At 43.9% G+C, this 16,715-nt stretch overlaps 1 protein-coding gene across 1 annotated transcript in view; it reads right to left on the bottom strand.

The window, feature by feature from the left end:
• SH3PXD2A (SH3 and PX domains 2A) overlaps positions 1 to 16,715 on the bottom strand; it is a 217,631-nt gene that overhangs the window by 28,951 nt on the left and 171,965 nt on the right. The window contains exon 7 of the mRNA XM_026069724.1: positions 1,549 to 1,662. Coding sequence (XP_025925509.1) covers positions 1,549 to 1,662 — 114 coding nt within the window. The remainder of the gene's footprint in view (positions 1 to 1,548; positions 1,663 to 16,715) is intronic.

The raw sequence follows: 16,715 nt of genomic DNA, 5'->3' as shown, positions 1-16,715 counted from the left end.
CACATCAAAGCAACTGCAGACGTAATGCAGTTAGATTTGTCACTGGAATGGAACTGAACAAAAAGGAAAGAAGAGTCTCAAGTTTCAGCATTTTTGGATGTGGAGTAAGACAGGGAACACTACTGCCAAGCATAGCTGATGAGAGCAGTACAACAGATTACAGGGGACACAGAAGAGATAAGAAACATTTGATGGGTTTTTCATTACCCAGGACAGCGTGCTGTGTGGCAAATACCCTGTGCAAAGTAAATTCCAGAGGGAAACATGAAAGGAGGAGCAGAGCTTGAAGTTAGAGTGGGTTAGGCAATAAGACTGTCCAAACATGCACCATATTTAAGAGTCAGAAAAAGGGAGGAAGCTACAGACCAACAGATAAGGCATCCTTGAACTCTTTCAGAAGACAGCAGTAAGTTTTTGGTCTTTACTAACGGCTTTTGTATCCGCTAAGATGTTGCATCATACCAGACTGGTTCCCGGCCTACCAGCCCACAGTCAGCCTGTCTCTAAACCCTAAACAACCCAGGATATGAGTAGCTTTGAGCAGGGAAAAATGAGTTACAGAGCCAGAGTTTTGAATAAGCCACAGATGTCACTCCGGGGCACAGCACAAAGTTATGTTTTGCCCGTGTACTTTCCTAATAGGCAGACCAGTCACCCCAACACATCTCAACCTCCTATTTGTGCTAAGGAAGGTTGGCTATGTGAAACGTATGTGGAAACACAAGTGTCACACCAAGAACACCTAGAAATTTAGCAAGAGATTCGTTAGAATGGAGCAATTCATACTAAGTGTCCTTTGTACACAGTTGCTACATGAGCATCCCATTAAGATGTGGTTAGGCTTTCATAATGGAACAGAGGAACATGTGAGGTCGTACTATTCCATTTCTGGAACCTGAATTAAACATCTTTAGACAAGACCCAGTGCAGCTAAATACATATACATGACAAATGACATCTCAAGTTTCAATAGAATGAGACCACACCAAATAAAGTTACCTTTCCACACAATCACAGACTGTAGCAAACTGCAATGAAAACTATCTTCAAGTAATAAGCCAAAAAAAATTGCAATGAGACAGCACCATTAAAAGGAGCAAGATTTAACTTTAACAGTCTTGTGGCTCTAAAAGTTATCTTCTTCAAATCAAAAGCTCTCACTTCTGTGATTTCTGCAAATAAGCCATGCAAGTTCTCTCCTTCAATGGCAGGACACAACAGCTATGAGAATGTGCTGCTTGGACTGTAAAGATCTTGTACACAAAAGTTGCTTGATATCTCTGTTTAAGTACACTAAGATGAGCATCATTAGGCTTTTGAACCCCTTGTTACACTTACAGCCCAAGCTGGTCACAAACAGATCACATGGTACCTCATCCCAATTTCTTCAGAAACAGTTTATTTACTGATACAAGATAGCAGAACTGTCTACTGCACCAAATAGCAGCCACAAGCAGCAGTAAGGGTCTTCAAATTAGTCTTTTTTCCTATGGAAAAATAAAGTGAGCTAATACCAATTTCCCCTTGATAAGAAAGAGCTCTCCTTACCTTCCCCAGTTTTGGATGTGTTGATGTCAGAGTCATCTCTGGTTCCATTTTGGCATTCCAGGTACGTAGCAGGGACCCAGCCCTGCTCCTCTGCTGTGCTCACAAACCACCAGCCTGCAAAGGGAGGAAGCAAGAAAAGTCACTCAGACAACAGTAAGAGAAACACAAACAGTGGGATGCTACTGAGAAGCAGGCACAGAGACGGCAACTTTGGTGCAGATTTGAATTACTCTGCAGCCTCCTGGAAGAGGATGGTATTCAGTCCTCTTATACTATATCTATCAGATACTCTCATAATGGCCAAGGAGTGGGGAGGGCACATACGGGAAAGGTCACAGTGGAGCAAACATCAGTGAAATTTAATATCCCTGAAGTCCATCTGTGAAAAGTCCATGATCCTCCAATTCAGTCTCTCAAAGCAACTCTTGCAATGTGTACATCTACAGCACTGAAGTACTTTGTGTGTGTATATGCATATGTATACCAGAAATGAAGGAGACAAATGCTGCACAAATCCTAATATGAGGCATCACAGAAGTCAAAAGATGGAAGTTAAAAAGACTCTGATCTAAGGATGCAAACTTCAGAACAGGATATAAAATAATGCTTCTAGAGCACTTGCCACCTCAAAAATCAGTGGTTAACAAACATGACCTGAATTAAGTACCCTGGGAAGCTGTAGAGTATTGTACAGAACAGAAACGGGAAGAGACACAAACAAACTGAAGTGTGATTTTAGACCATAAACATCAGTTATTTGCCTTCCCACCTTAACATCCATGTTTCTATCCACATCTACAGAATTGTTAACAACGACCAACAGCTAATGCTAAGACATCTTTTAGGTCCTATCTATGGATGGATGCATAAAACTATAGGTGAGCCATATTTAGATTAAATGCATCCCAGTCATAACCATCCTTGCCTCTTTGCTTATCTGGCTGCACTGATTTATTGAATCTTCATTATGTTTCATGTAGAGTCGCTCACTCAAGAGAGCCTGTGCCTCTCAGCTCTTAACAAAACCAGATTCTGCTCCATTTAGGTAAGGACGGAGTTAAGATACAGGACAAGAACAAGCCAAACAGGTAAAACGGTTCTATTGTTTTCTATAATCTCCCAGTCTCCCCAAAAATGCAAATTACTCTCAGTATAGTACAAAATATTTTTTTAATACGAGTTTCTTGCCATGCAAGATGACACTTTCTTGAAAGAAAGAGACACCAACTGAAACACGTTCATTTTAAGTCACCCATGTTTGTGCCAAATCCTGTCACAGAAGACTTTAGCAGAAGGACAGCAGTTATAAACCCTCCTTGTCTGCAGGCTCCAGGAAGCAAAATGTGCCACAAGTACTGAACCCCCTTGCTAGCCGCAGCACAGCTGCTAGGTAGCACTATTTATTTACTCTCAAAACTCAGACACGGCTTTCCATTTTCTGGCCCAGCAGAGAGTTGGAAACTTTGCTTCACAAGCCTCATGGTTGGAAAGTTTAAATTTAGTTATTCCTCCTCAGCAGGAGGTGGATTCTCCTGCCATGAAGCCCACAGCAGTGAACACACAGAATCTGCCAGACCGTTTCAAAAACGCATCTTTAGGGATGTTCCTTATTTTACCAGTAACGCATCAACATGGGTAGCAAATACAGTTTAACATACACTTATAATTAGGCACAAAATGTCAGAAGCTGGCTTTCAGCTGATACCAATTAGACTGGAATAGTTTACATAAACTCTTCCCCAGAAAGAAATTAAACACAATTGCACAGAAGAGTTCCCTGCACTTGGGCCACCTTCAAACCATGGTAAGTAAAACTATGTCTTTGGAGGGGTGAATCTCTCAGCCTTGATGGTACCCAGTGCTAGCCCAGTTCATAATACATTTCCACTGGGTTAGGTTAGTTAGGTGCACCAGTGTCTCAAAGCTGAGCTTAAGCTCTTGTATTTGGGCTCATATTGTAGCTAAGCCTCCATCCAAATGGAGCTCCCTGTTAAAAAGCAGCCCCTCAGCCCCCAGGTGGGCATGCACACACATGCGTTCCCCCCCACCACTGCTGTCCCCAGCCTCTAGAAGGCCACTGCAGAGACACCTCAAGACTTGCCTAATCTGATGAGTAAGTTCCCAGGGTCAAGTCATATTTGAGGTAGGTTACACGGTCAAGTCTAACTCAACCAATCCCTTCCACTGTTGTGTAGCCTTCACGTTGCAAGTGCAGCTTGAAACTGCTTCTATTCCTCAAGACATCACTAAGGTGAAAATTCTTATTTGCCACAGAACTCAAATTATCATTTTTTTCCTGCAGATTATTTATAAACTACATGTAAGTGTGAAATACAGATGAAAAAGCCCTCTGCAGTTACCAAGAAATCAGCAGTGTGTGTCCAGGTTTAGAGAAAACCTGCTCCAACACTGAAATTCTCTTCACCATTTTGAGCTTGTTTCTCAGAAGGACACGAGGAGCTTTATGGCAACTCACAGAAGTAACATGTCCATGGAGTATGTGTGTATGTGTGGGGGGAGTGGACAACTGAGAAGCCTGAAGAAGTCCCAGCAGCAACCCCCTAGTAGGAGAGAGGGCAAAATGGATGCCTGCAAGCGAGACATGCAAGTTCTCAGAGTGGCTGAGCAGACCTTGCAGGGGCAGTTCAGTCCTGATGAACTGAAAGCCTGAATTATGATGGTACATCTAAGCCATAACCTTACAGAAAGGAAGTTACAGCATAGGGCAGGAATTGACAGACTCTTAGCAGAAAGCAGCCGAAATGCAGACCAGTTCCACAACGCAGCCGATGCGTGACAACCCCAGACTCCAGAAAACAACTCTGCCCAGCTGATAGTGGAGTGCTTGCCCTGCACGCTCCTGGGCCCCATCCCCTCATTAAAAAATATTAGGGGAGCTGCCATTTGTTTGCCCCCTCCTCCTTTTTTTTTTTTTTGCACAAGTTCAGAGGGCTCATGAACTACAGACAAATTTGCCAGATTGACCTTCGCTTGCGAAAAAGTCAGGGCTGTAACAGAGCAAACTCCTCATTGTCCCTCCACTGCCATCTTTCCCAACCCTGAGCATCACAGAAATGTCGTTAGAAGACTTCTTTTGAAACACAGAACAAAACATTGCATTTATTTTGAGTTCTCTTTCTATGCTGGAGTTTAGCTCAACTTCACAATTCATTATTAAAACCATTCTGCAGCAACATCTGCAGGGAATTATGTAAAGTTATCTCTGTGCACTGCCAAGCCAGTCTGAGATTAGCTCTTGTGCTCACACCATCTGTAAAAATTAGGCAGTGCCTTGCAACTTGAGTTAACCCTTACAGATGCCCCCATCTCTCAGGCATCAAAATCCAAAACGCTAAAGCTGATGCAACATGGATGCATAGATTGAGGTTGTTACCCGGTCCCATGATGAGGACTCGAAGGGAGTTTGAGTCTCACTGAAGAGACACAGGGAATTACAGCCACTGCTCCCAGACTAAGCTCAGCTTAAGCTTTGCTGCATTAAATTCTACCCCAATCACAACCAAAGAACATGTTATATGCCCACCTTAGAAATCCATGTCTCTAAAGGCATTGACACTTGTTGGCATCTGTCAGCATCCTTGGCTGCAATAGCCAAAATGTCTCTATACCCACAGGGTCCATCTAATCCCTGATAAGTCTCAGACACTTTTGCCACGGATCTGCATCAGTTACTGAGAAACAAAAGGTTCCACTTCCCACATGCAAGTCAAGCTGATGATAGCAAAATAGATTTATTCTCTCCAGTGTGACCAATGACAAAAAAAATACTTTGATTCTATAAATCCTGTTCCTGCTTTTAATCATATTCCCACTCCTCTTCCAAAAAGGCATTAAAAAAAAAAGCTAAAAACATTAGCAAGTGTCACTCCTAACCCATGCCATGGAAAATTACCAGAACATAGTTAAAGGAATGTATTTCAAGCATTTTTTTGAATGTTGACATGCATCCTCATCCATCCATGCTTCAACATTGTCCCTTTTTCCACACCAATAGGAAAATTAGCTACTCTTGTTCAAGTCTGTTTATTCATGAGATGTTAGAAGTCACTTTTTTTAAATAGCAAGATCATGCTGAACATTCGTCTCCAATTCTCCCCTCAGCAGACTCCCCGAGCAGTTAAGGTTCTCTGTAGATTTTGATTCTCATTTTGTAAGCCTAACCAAAGTAAACAAGAAAGACAGCAACATTGCAAAAAGGGAATGGGAACCTCTCCTGCATGAGTGGACTACACATTCTTCTAAACAAATACTTAAATAACACTCCACCTCTCGAGAGTCTTGGTGGTGGGGGGGAACACACACACACACACCACACTAGAGCAGCAGTCTCGTACATCTGACATGGGCTTTTTCTTTGTGCTTCAGAGAGCTGCTCCCTTCACAGATAGTCCTACTGCCTTGGATCAAGAGACCTCGAAAAAAGTAGTTCCAACAACTTGGATCTTCCTATGAAGCAGCGCTAGATAGAGTCAGCTCTCTTCAAAGCGTGGCACACAGACCTTCCCGTGCCAACAGTTGATTGTTTTCTTTCTTTAATGAAGCAGATTGCATCTCTGAGGAATTGTTAGAGCATGAAAGCATATTGCTGCGCAGATGAAGATACTTGCTTTTTCCTGCCCTCTAGAGCTCCTACTTCCCACGCAGAATATGTATATTTGATACACATAGGGAAGTCAGTCATAATCGGCTTGGACAAACCTCCAAAGAACATGCAGAAGCAGAAAGATAAAGACATCAGAAGCAGCATTTTGCAAGAGGGATTTTCTGCATTAAGTGTATTCTCACACCCACTTCCGAAAAATTTACTGCAGCTTCCATACACTGTTAGAAACGATCATTGTATGTGCTGGCTCTGGTCTCTGAATAAGGCTGCTTCAGTCCCACACACTTGGCAAAAGCACAGGGTTGACAGCATTCAAGATGCATGAAGTCTTATGTCCAATTTCAGAGCATTTTGCCCTTAGGATTCACAGAAGAGGCATCTTTCTAAGATGGAGATACATGCAAGAGGTCTTACTAGTGTGGAGCTGACTGGGTAGGTTGGGGCACAGAGGTTTGTGTATGAGTCACTGCACAGCAGACAGAGGCTTGTCATCTCGGGATGAATTATTGAAGTTAGTGAAATATTAAAGGCAGCTTTCATCTCTAAACATGTAACATTTCCCCGCCTGTGTTCACTGCAGACCTGCCTGCAGCCAACACTCAGACATGAAGCAAGGTTTGTCTCATTTTAAAAGTGGAAGTAGGGCTCAAACAGAGACATGCTAGAGGAAGATAGATGTGCTTACAGCAGAGATCCTACTTGAACACATTGAAATTCAGGGCACAGGTTCCCAACCCTTTATGTGCCATACCCAAAACATATTCCACCATATGCTAGTATTTCAGCTCAACCACATGTCAGCAACCTTCCAGTCAGTTCAAGTCCTACTGCCAAATGCGAGCAGTATTGCGCCTGTGCATTTGCAGTGACAACCCTGCTTCCCAGCGCGAGCCTCATTTTGGAAAGTGCTACAACCCAAAACAGCTGCAGAAACAATCACATGTGCAAGGGTTGCTACCTTCCTTGCAACTGCTGTGGTTGTAATCTAAGTAGTGAGTACTATGGGAATTGCAGCCTTACCATTTCATGGTCTCTCACCTCCTGAGATTCTGCAAATGGTTTCAGAAATGCTAGTTACAGGGATAACGTCTGCTTTGCTTATCAATCACCCCTTCTCCCCAATTAGGGAAACTGAAGGTTGATAAGTCACACTTAAAACCATCATTAAAACTCACCAGTCCCTGACACTGCTTAACTCCATGAGGTTTCTAAATTTGCTGATGAAGTATCCCAAGAGCCTCATGGCACTGTGGTGCTTCAGAGTTGTTGAATTTCTGATATGAGAGCAGGAAAAGGGATTGAGCCTGTCCCTCCTTCCCTCCCAAGCTAAGTCACAAGGAAATAGGCCTGCTGCAGGGGGAATTGTAACTTATATGGGTCATGACACAGGTTTTCTATCATACATCACAAATGAATTACAAACATGGAAACTACTTTTTTGAAGGAACACGAGCTTCTCGCCTCCCAAAGAAAAAAAAAGATTTTAAATATAACAAACAAATTTCACTGCTGGTATTGAATATGCCACATCTGACAGGACATACATCAGAAACCACATACCTAACTTCTGTCTAATAACCTTCACACAGCAACAGGCTATGTGAAGTCACATCACAGGCTATGTTCTGCCCAGCTATGTTCTGCCACCTCCTAATATTTAGACTATAGTATTATTTTAGAATATTATCAATACTTCAACTTGAAGGGTAGACTAAAAGGCTTCAGAGCACAGCTTTGCGCATCCTGCCACACAGCAGCAAACAAAGACCAAGTCTTTTCACCTAGCAGCATTCAACACTGCATAAAATACTGTGTGGGGATGCAAACTTCCATTACACTCTCCAAATGGAGTGGAACGAGGAGCTCTGAAAACACTGTTACAGGCAAGATGCAAAGGTAGGATAACGTGAGAAGAGTGAAGAGACATGTTCAAGAAGGAAGAGGGGCTGCACAGTTCTGCACCTTGCTACAGCATTCAGACGTTATAGCAGAAGTCCTACAAAAACACAGCAGGAAGCACAGCTTACAAGCATCACTTACTGCAGCCAAAAGCGCACGTGGAGTGCCCTCTGAAACACTGTTTTCTTTCCCTCCTTTGGCAGGATCGGAGAGCAGAGTAGTGTTTTTATCAGTGTAGAGCCTGCAGCAATTTTTGCTTAATTTGGTGATGGAAGCAACACTTGAAGAGGGTTTCTTGGGGCTGGGGTGCAGAAGGTGGGGTATTCTGGAGGCGGGACTCTGCCAATACCATTTTTTGGCTACTAACAGAACAGCACTTTGCCTTATGGAGCTAAAAGTCAGTATGAAAGGCCAAAAGCTGAGACTGAGGTGTGCTGTTCTCCAGCAACAGCTGATAACTGCTAATGCTTAGGAGTAATCAGCAGCACAAGGAATTGCACTCCTTGCACTGCTTTAGAAGTTACTGAGTTTATGAAAAAAATAGAAGAGAATCCTGAAGTTAGGGTGTTGCCACAGATGAAGTAACCATTTATCTTAATAACCACTCATTGCAGAAAAAAATTCTATTCTTCTTTCAAATCTACATGCTTATGGATTTGCTATCCTAATCCTTCCAGTTGGTCTTCCTCTACCTCTACTAGTAACCACACTGTGTGGGTAAGTGGAGATTGCTCAGCTGTGCCCTTAGCATCTTGCTGTGGCTGCAGGGCTGGCTGGCCTGGAGGGTTTGAAGGGCACAAAGGGCACACTCCCCATGTGAACAAATATCCTAGTCATCGCTGCCATGCGAGGTTTCCTGGAAAGGGAATAGCTGAACTGACTAGATGTGTAGGTTAGTGCTCAATACAGAGTCCCAAAATGCATCTCAGATTCTGGCTTAAACATCTAGCTTGTTTGGATTGCTTTTGCATCACGTTATATGCATACGCACATGAATGTTGAAATTCACACCCCAACCTCTGCATCCAAATACGCCTCATCCCAGTGTTCTGCTGGGATGGGAACCGCATTTCCCAGCACTTGTGGAAAAAGCAGAAATGTTTAGAACATGGGAAAAAGTTCATGGGAAAAGAAAACTGGATAATATACAACTCAGCTGTAATACTTTACGGGTTAGATCACTAGTAGAGGCGATGGATATTCAGAGTTTTAAACACAACTAGGAAATGCCATATTACTGTATTTGTTCAAACCTTGCAAGCTAGTAGGTAAACGACAACTCTTCCAGAAGTGCACATTTGTAAGACTACTTATTTATATCTGTCATTACATTTCTGGCTTCAAGTGTGTGAGAGCGTACATATACACACCCAAAATACACAGTTATCTTAGGATTCTGATAGCTGCAAATACAAAGACTTTATAATGTTATTTGCTATGACCCAATTGTTACCCAGGGGCTTCCCCTCCCTCTTAAAAAAATAAAACACCTCAGAAACTTGTGTATTGACACAGCTGGAATGAAGCAATCTGCCAAACATGTTTTCAAGAATTGGCACATGTAAAACCACACGGTCATCATATAATTAAGTACAAGTTACACGAGTTGTATCCTTGAAGCAAATGCACTACCTATTACAATAAGAGCTATGGAAGAGTATTAGACATTGCCTGTGAACCCCAGGGTGAAGCTCCCATCGAGCTCCAGGTCACCGGCTTCCCCTAAAGCTGCCAAGTACTGCAGGCTCCCCAAAGCACAAGCAGAGGAAAGCGCCACTTGCTAAGTCTGCCCACGGCCAACTGCAAACAAAGCACGCAGCCAACATGCTCAAGGTGTTGGCTGACATCCCAGACTACCGAAATTAGGGGATCCACTGAGCAAGAAGCTGCCGCAGGTTGTACAGGCCAGTCGGCACCTCAGAAGTTGCAAAAAGGTTTGCTGAGGTTCAGACATCCTAAAGCTTTCTGAAAATAAATGTAAACAACCTTTCTCCTCCTGCTTTTCTGGATTCCAAGGATACCAAATGGTGAAACCGGTGTGACTTGAGCTATGTCCCACATAATCCAGCTCGCTCGTGGCTCGCCACCTTCGCTCAGCACAGGAACAGAAAACGAGCAGAGGGAGTGCGCCTTCCTCAGAGGAAATCTCTCATCAATCACGACAAGGAACAAAGCTGGCTTTAGGTGGGCATATTACATTGTGCGAGCAGCCCGGCTGCAGCTGCTAGCCTGCGAGTGCCGCGTACTGTACAGTACCTGCGGCGAAACAGGACGCAGCCACAGCAAAACGGCTTTCAAGGAGTTGCTGACTTGTGCTGATACACTGGTCGGCCGGGTCCTCCCACGCAGCCCACCGCAGCCACTCAGCTGCTCCACGAAATACCCACACGTGGGGCAGGGGAGCCTCAGCCCCAGCAGCTAATGGAGACCCTCCATTCGTCAGTACTAGCGGTGGGCTTACGCRTTTTCTGCAGGCTGTGGTCAGCCAACAGGATGCAACAGGCACATTTACAAGTCATTTCCTTTACATTCATGGGACTAATCTTAAAGCAAACACATCCCATGTCCGAGTTTTCTTTAGAAAAAGACGAATAAGCTTCCAGATGGGGATCAGAGTAATCTTGTCCAAAGATTACAAATTACTTCCTAATGGTTTAACTAAAATTACAGACCCCCAGACCCAGCTGATAGAAAACAGCCTTCATATGCAGTAGAAGATAGTCAATCTGTGCAGGAAGTGAATACTGGCAAAAGTCACTTCTGTTTTAATCTTATTCTGAAGCCTGTAGAGAATGTGGCATCAGTTGTTCTCTGGGAAATCCTCAAAACCACAGGACTGGGAAACAAAGGAGTCTGGACTAGGAGTGATCCTAGCAGAGCACCCAGCAGCACTCCAGGTGCTAATGTTAAAAATCACACACGGATCCCATATTTCAGTCAAAAACACAGCCACTTCCGAGACAGACTTTGGAAACCTCAGGAGAAAACAAAGCAACATCACAAAAGAGTTTGAACGAGGAACGAGGGCTATCCCACATGCAGCAGAAATCGGACAAAGCAAGCAATGATATTAGTTCAGCCTGATGCTGTGGAGCCACAACACCCTTCTCCTAAAGGGATGGGGACACCGCAGTTTCCCAGCGGCCAACACAGAGAAGCGGCACTTTGCGGCACTCAAATACCCATCTAATGAATCGCCGTTTCCCTATCCTGGCTGTTCCTTGAAGCTCTCCTGTCCAAACACAACTGCCCAGCTCTCCTCATTAGCCACATCTGGCAGGACTGTAGCCCAGATGGTTCATTATTGCACATATGACGTGAGCCTAACTGAATGCTCTGCTCCCCTCCAATGCAGCTTCACCGCTTTTCTCCGGGGCTCTGTTCAAGTCCTGTTTCTCCGGCGACCCCGCGAGCCGACTGCACAAGAGCGCAGGAAGCGACAGCTTAGGAAACAAGCACCAGAGCGATGAATAGCAGGCCACAAGAGCGGCCGGTGCGCTAGCCGGCTGCCAATTCACCACCGCGCTGTACTGAGCAAGGACATACATGGGCAAGTAGTATCGCTGCTGCTCCCCAGAAGAGATTACAAACCCAATTCAGTGATTTCTGAAAGGTTTTTCCAGACCTCTTTCAAATTTAGAGAGGCTTGCAGCCACGTTACTATATTTTGTTCAGCAGGAAGCTGAACTAGCCCCATTTTGAACTGCTTAGGAAAAGCTGAAAAGAAAAAAAAAATGGGGGTGTTGGGGTGGCAGGGGGAAGAGTTGCCTTTACCTCTGTGTGACATGAAGAGCCACAGAACAACAACAGTCTTTGCAGGTGGGAACAGACGGGGATATTCACCTTCAGGAAAGAGAGGAGTCAGCTCATCCACACACAATTCAAAAAAGCCAGCAGAAATTATTGGGATATCTGGTTCCCTTAGCGCTAACAAAAGGGTGTGTCAGCAGTGTAAGAAGAGAAGGTGAATAAATGGAAGCCACTGAGGCTAAAACCACTGATAAGATGCCTGATCAGGCATCCCGCCTTGACAAAAAAGTACTCTTACATTGCAGAAAATACTTCATATACAGCCAAATAACCAAGTACTTGCTGCTACTCATTCTGGCTTGGCCTCTGGATAGGAAAACTATATGTTTTGCTCAAGTGTCTTAGTAGGGTTTTTGCAAGATCGTAGTAAGCATCCGACTTCCCTGAGCTGGCTCAATTGTCTCAGTTTGGACTTAGACTTTAAAGACAGATATTTAGCCTCAGGTGTTCCTTACAGAGATAACTGCACTGCCTACAGAGGCTAGAAACACTTCACCGAGTAATACCTTGCATGATGGGAACAACGAAAAGGTTTTCCTATTAACACCTTCTTTGTGCAGAAAGGCTGGATGCCTCTGAAATAAGTTGCCAGCCTGCCTCCAGGAAGTCCCAGTTAAGTGTGCAGTAAGTCCAAGTCCCAGTACTTAAACATTCTCCTTTCTGACTCTCATGCCTGTCTCTTCAAGCTCAAACAACCAAAGCCAGAGCAGGTACTAAGCATATTCACTGGCACTACTCAGCAAGGCTGATCTTCTGATGCTATGTAAATGTTAGCAAGGCAAATTAATGAAGCTGAGATACAGGAAAGCTGTCAGTCTCCACACATGTTGTAGATCTGAGAGAGGACAAATATATATATTTTATATATATATATATATATATGAATAAAATCAACCCTGAGACAAGGGCAAGAGTAATGCTGCTCTTGGGTGAAAAGCTGGAGATTTACAGACCTGCCATTACGAATGCACATGCATTATACAGCACAGCACCATTTATATCATTGCAATGGGGAGTCATGGAAGTTTAGCCTGTATGAGTGCTGGGGACATCAAACCCCTGACACAAGGCTACCAAGAGAGCACACACAGGACTACTAGCAACAAACCCCAGCCAAACCCTGCTGCAAGTACCATACCCTCCACCTCACCCTGCACCAGCGGTCACTATATTGCACCCTCATCCCAACGCCAACACCACAGAAGGCCTTCAATTCAGGCATGCCATGCCCCTTCATCGACTGACTGTCATTTTTACAAAAACACATTTATTTCCCCTTTTTGTCCTAGCAAAGGTTAGCGATGGAGCACAAGGAAGCAGACTAAATACCACGTACACCACGTTTGCAAACAGAGTGGCAACCCACCGGCCTYGGCTGCTTTAACCGAGTATCAGCTTGGCCAGAGGGCAGTGGCACACGATGGGCGCACCCAGAGAGAGGGAGCAAAGCCAGCCCAGGGTCYGCTGGGTTTGGCTCGTTTTCCCCTYGCCAGAGCTCAAAGCACAGCAGCATCTGACGTTCACTGAAGAGCCCACTGCAGATGCACATCCCACTACAGAAAAGGATGGTCTTGCTGTTGGGGAGCTGGACAAGGTTTTAGGAGTTGTTCGTAAGAGAACTGAGAATTAAAGCAACTCCTTTGGTGGAAGAAGTTTTCCCCTCCCCAATTTCCAAGTCTTAGTTACTTCCCTTCCCCTCCCCCACGGTGCAAAATTAAACAATGTTTCCTTTGTGTATCATTTATGGAGACTTTCATTCCCTGGAGACAAGGCCTAAATGTCTAGCACAACAGGACCCTGATCTCAGCTGGCCCTTAGGCACTGCCATAAAAAACAAACAGATCACAGAAGCACGGCTCTCACAGTTTAAAACAGTCTGGATAGTAAATAAGTCTTTGGATAGGTCTGTTAGCTGCCATACTAATTACAGTGTTGGAATGAAGGTTTAACAAAAGCTTATATGCCCTGAAAGTTTATTCCAAAACATCCTATTCATTAACTATGTGCATATTTGGAAGGATACGTTGAAGTTCCCTGCAACACAAGTACAGGAAATACGTGCAACAGGGCACTTCCAGCACGACCAACACATCTATTAGCACATTTTAGGATAACTAATGAATTGAAGTTTTATCATCTTGCTTCCCACACAAGGACTGTGAGCAAGGATTATGGAGTGGGAAGAACCCAACCTGGGTAGAAGGAAAAGTACATACTCCCGTAGCTGCTAAATCCCCACTAAGGAGGGGGAATTCCCTTTGCTTTTCACATTAGAGACACCAATCCATGTCCCCCCACCCTTGTCCGCCCAGGCTCCTCAATACACACAAAGCTCTCAGAGCCCAGGTTGGCAAAACAGTGCAATGTAGCCTGAGAAAGGCACAAACCAAGACCAGGTTCTTTGGGAAGGACACATATCACTTCCAGCTCCCCTTTGAACTTATAGTGACCCTCAATGCCAGAGGAGCCAGTGGAGCAGCCTCCAGAGTCCACCAAGCCACTGATGGCTTCCTTGGTCAAGCTCCTGGCTCATAACTGAAACCTTCTGACGGTTCAAAGCTGCCTCTTCGTGTTCCTCCTTCCCTTGATAAGGGATATTGCAGCTATTTTGCATTTGCAAGCTATTTTCATGCTCACCATATTTGATTTGACTGACATATTTGCAACAAGTCCCTAGCATAAGTCAATGGGTTGCCTGGTATCAACTCAGCCAGTATGGGCTGAGACACAAAACAAGCTTTATTTGCATATTTTTGGAATGGCCACACACTACTTGCTGTAGTTAGTGTTAATAATTACCTAGTATTAGCTAGTTAGCAGTGTTAAGGTAAGTTGTTAATTTTATTTCTAAAGAAGTTTCCCCTACCTGCCCTGCTAACAAACAAGCTCATCCATGTACTATAGGATAATTAGAATTGGTTTCATAAAATCTGGAAGTCAGCTTCACAACGTGCTAGAATTAAGAACTTAATTCAGTCCTACGAGAACCTAGATTTGCTGAGATACTACTTGTTAGTCCACACTTGAAGCTGAAGGAAAGTGAAGATTCAAAGGAGATTCAGGGCTGCTGGCCTTCGAAATCTCATCTGCCCTCTCATAAGCCATTAGATGTCACCTGGCTCATCCCTGATGTGCTAAATATTCATTATAGTACTTATTCTGAGGATCACAGCTTTCTTAAATGAAGTTACAGTATCAGGGCTAGTCGAGAAACACAAGCACCAGCCACTACAATCTAAGGAAGTATCATACAGACACCTAATGTGCTTCAAGATGCTTGTTGAAGGTTTCGCTGACAAGAAGGTGGAAGCCTACCTTGCAAGTCTAATTTCTACATCAAAACAATACAATCCTCATAGACTACATTTGTCTAGTTAGACTTTAATTTTGTTATTCCAGTTTTTCCATACCGCATTCTCTTCTGCAGTTATCTTGGCAACACCTTCTGGAAGTCCCAGAAAAGCCTCAAGATCGATCCAGAGGAACTTAGGTATTTCTACAAACCTATCGTGGCAGCAAGTGATATCAAATAGACTAAGCCATGCCTTGAGCATCATAACCACTAACGTTTCAGAGCACGGTTTTGACTTTGTCCTGACATATTTTCTACCACGAGCAAGAGACAAGTCAGTATTTTCAGACTGCAGTTCCTGAAGCCCAGGACTGTTCTAACCCCCATTAGAAGATGAGGTCTACTTCTACTTGGATGCAAGAGATGCACATTATAGAGGGATGGGTTCAGAGAAGCATCTTTGCACCTTCCACCTACAGGAAGCACCTAGTGAGGGCACTGCATTTGTCTCCTTTAAATCTTTTTCTCCAAGGAGAACATGATGCTCCTTTCAGTATCAGAGCTCAAAATGACATTGACACTCATTTGCTGATGTGACTTACAGACAGGTGTCAGCATGGCTGAGACATACCTGTCCATGAACTTCCAGGAACTGTCTTTCCTGCCCCCCCTCCCCAAGAGGCAAACACAGTCCCCTTTTCTTCCTCATAGCTCTTTTCTGTAGAGACTAGGCTGGGGAAAACCATTAACCAGTTGATTGGGCTCTTTATTACCAGTTTTTCCTCTGACTGTCTTCAGGTAGAGGACAGGAAATCTCTCCATTCATGATCTTCCTTCTCTCCAGCAGTAGCTCTGATGCTTGCTAGTATTTCCCTCCCCAATGCCACGAAGGAATGGAGTTAACATCTCACTCTATTTCTAGCTACATTTTTGGAATTGTAACTAGGTTCACCCAGGAATTTATTTATAAAAGGATGATGCATTTTTTTGACCTGGTTTATCTGAGCAGGCTCTTGTCTCCTGTTCAGGAAAGGTATTTAGCTGGGGAAAAAAATAAAGTAAAAAATGCCTCCAAAGTACATGTTCTAGGCAAGTATAGGCTTAAGAACTTTACTCAATTGAGAAGCAGAGCCAAGGAGTGAGCTGCTCCATCTTGAAGAGATTAAAAATCCCATCTGCAAAGAGTCACTAGTTACATCACTGAGGGACAACTCTATCATCGTGCTGTTACGCCAGTAACAGGCTTTTAACTTATCGCTGTTTTGCGTTGTCACTTCCAGCCTTGCTCGCATTCTCCTTCCAACTGTGTCTCAGGCCTTTGGATGAGCCTATGCTTATTTATTCGCAGCTCAGTTTTCATATTCTGAGACAGAGCCAGAAAAGCATAGCTGTTTCGCCAGATGATGTCCTTGCAATTAACTACAAAAAGATTTCCATATAGTGAGGTAAAGCATCCTGTATTGTTTCCTCTCAAAACTAAATGAGCGTTTGTGATGGATGCAAGTTCATAGCAAGAACAAAAGCCAGATAAAGCCTTTACAA

The sequence above is a fragment of the Apteryx rowi genome, unplaced genomic scaffold (assembly GCF_003343035.1).
Source record: "Apteryx rowi isolate R43461 unplaced genomic scaffold, aptRow1 scaffold_3, whole genome shotgun sequence".
In the NCBI taxonomy this organism is placed as follows: Eukaryota; Metazoa; Chordata; class Aves; order Apterygiformes; family Apterygidae; genus Apteryx; species Apteryx rowi.
This window is presented reverse-complemented; position numbering and strand designations above follow the sequence as displayed.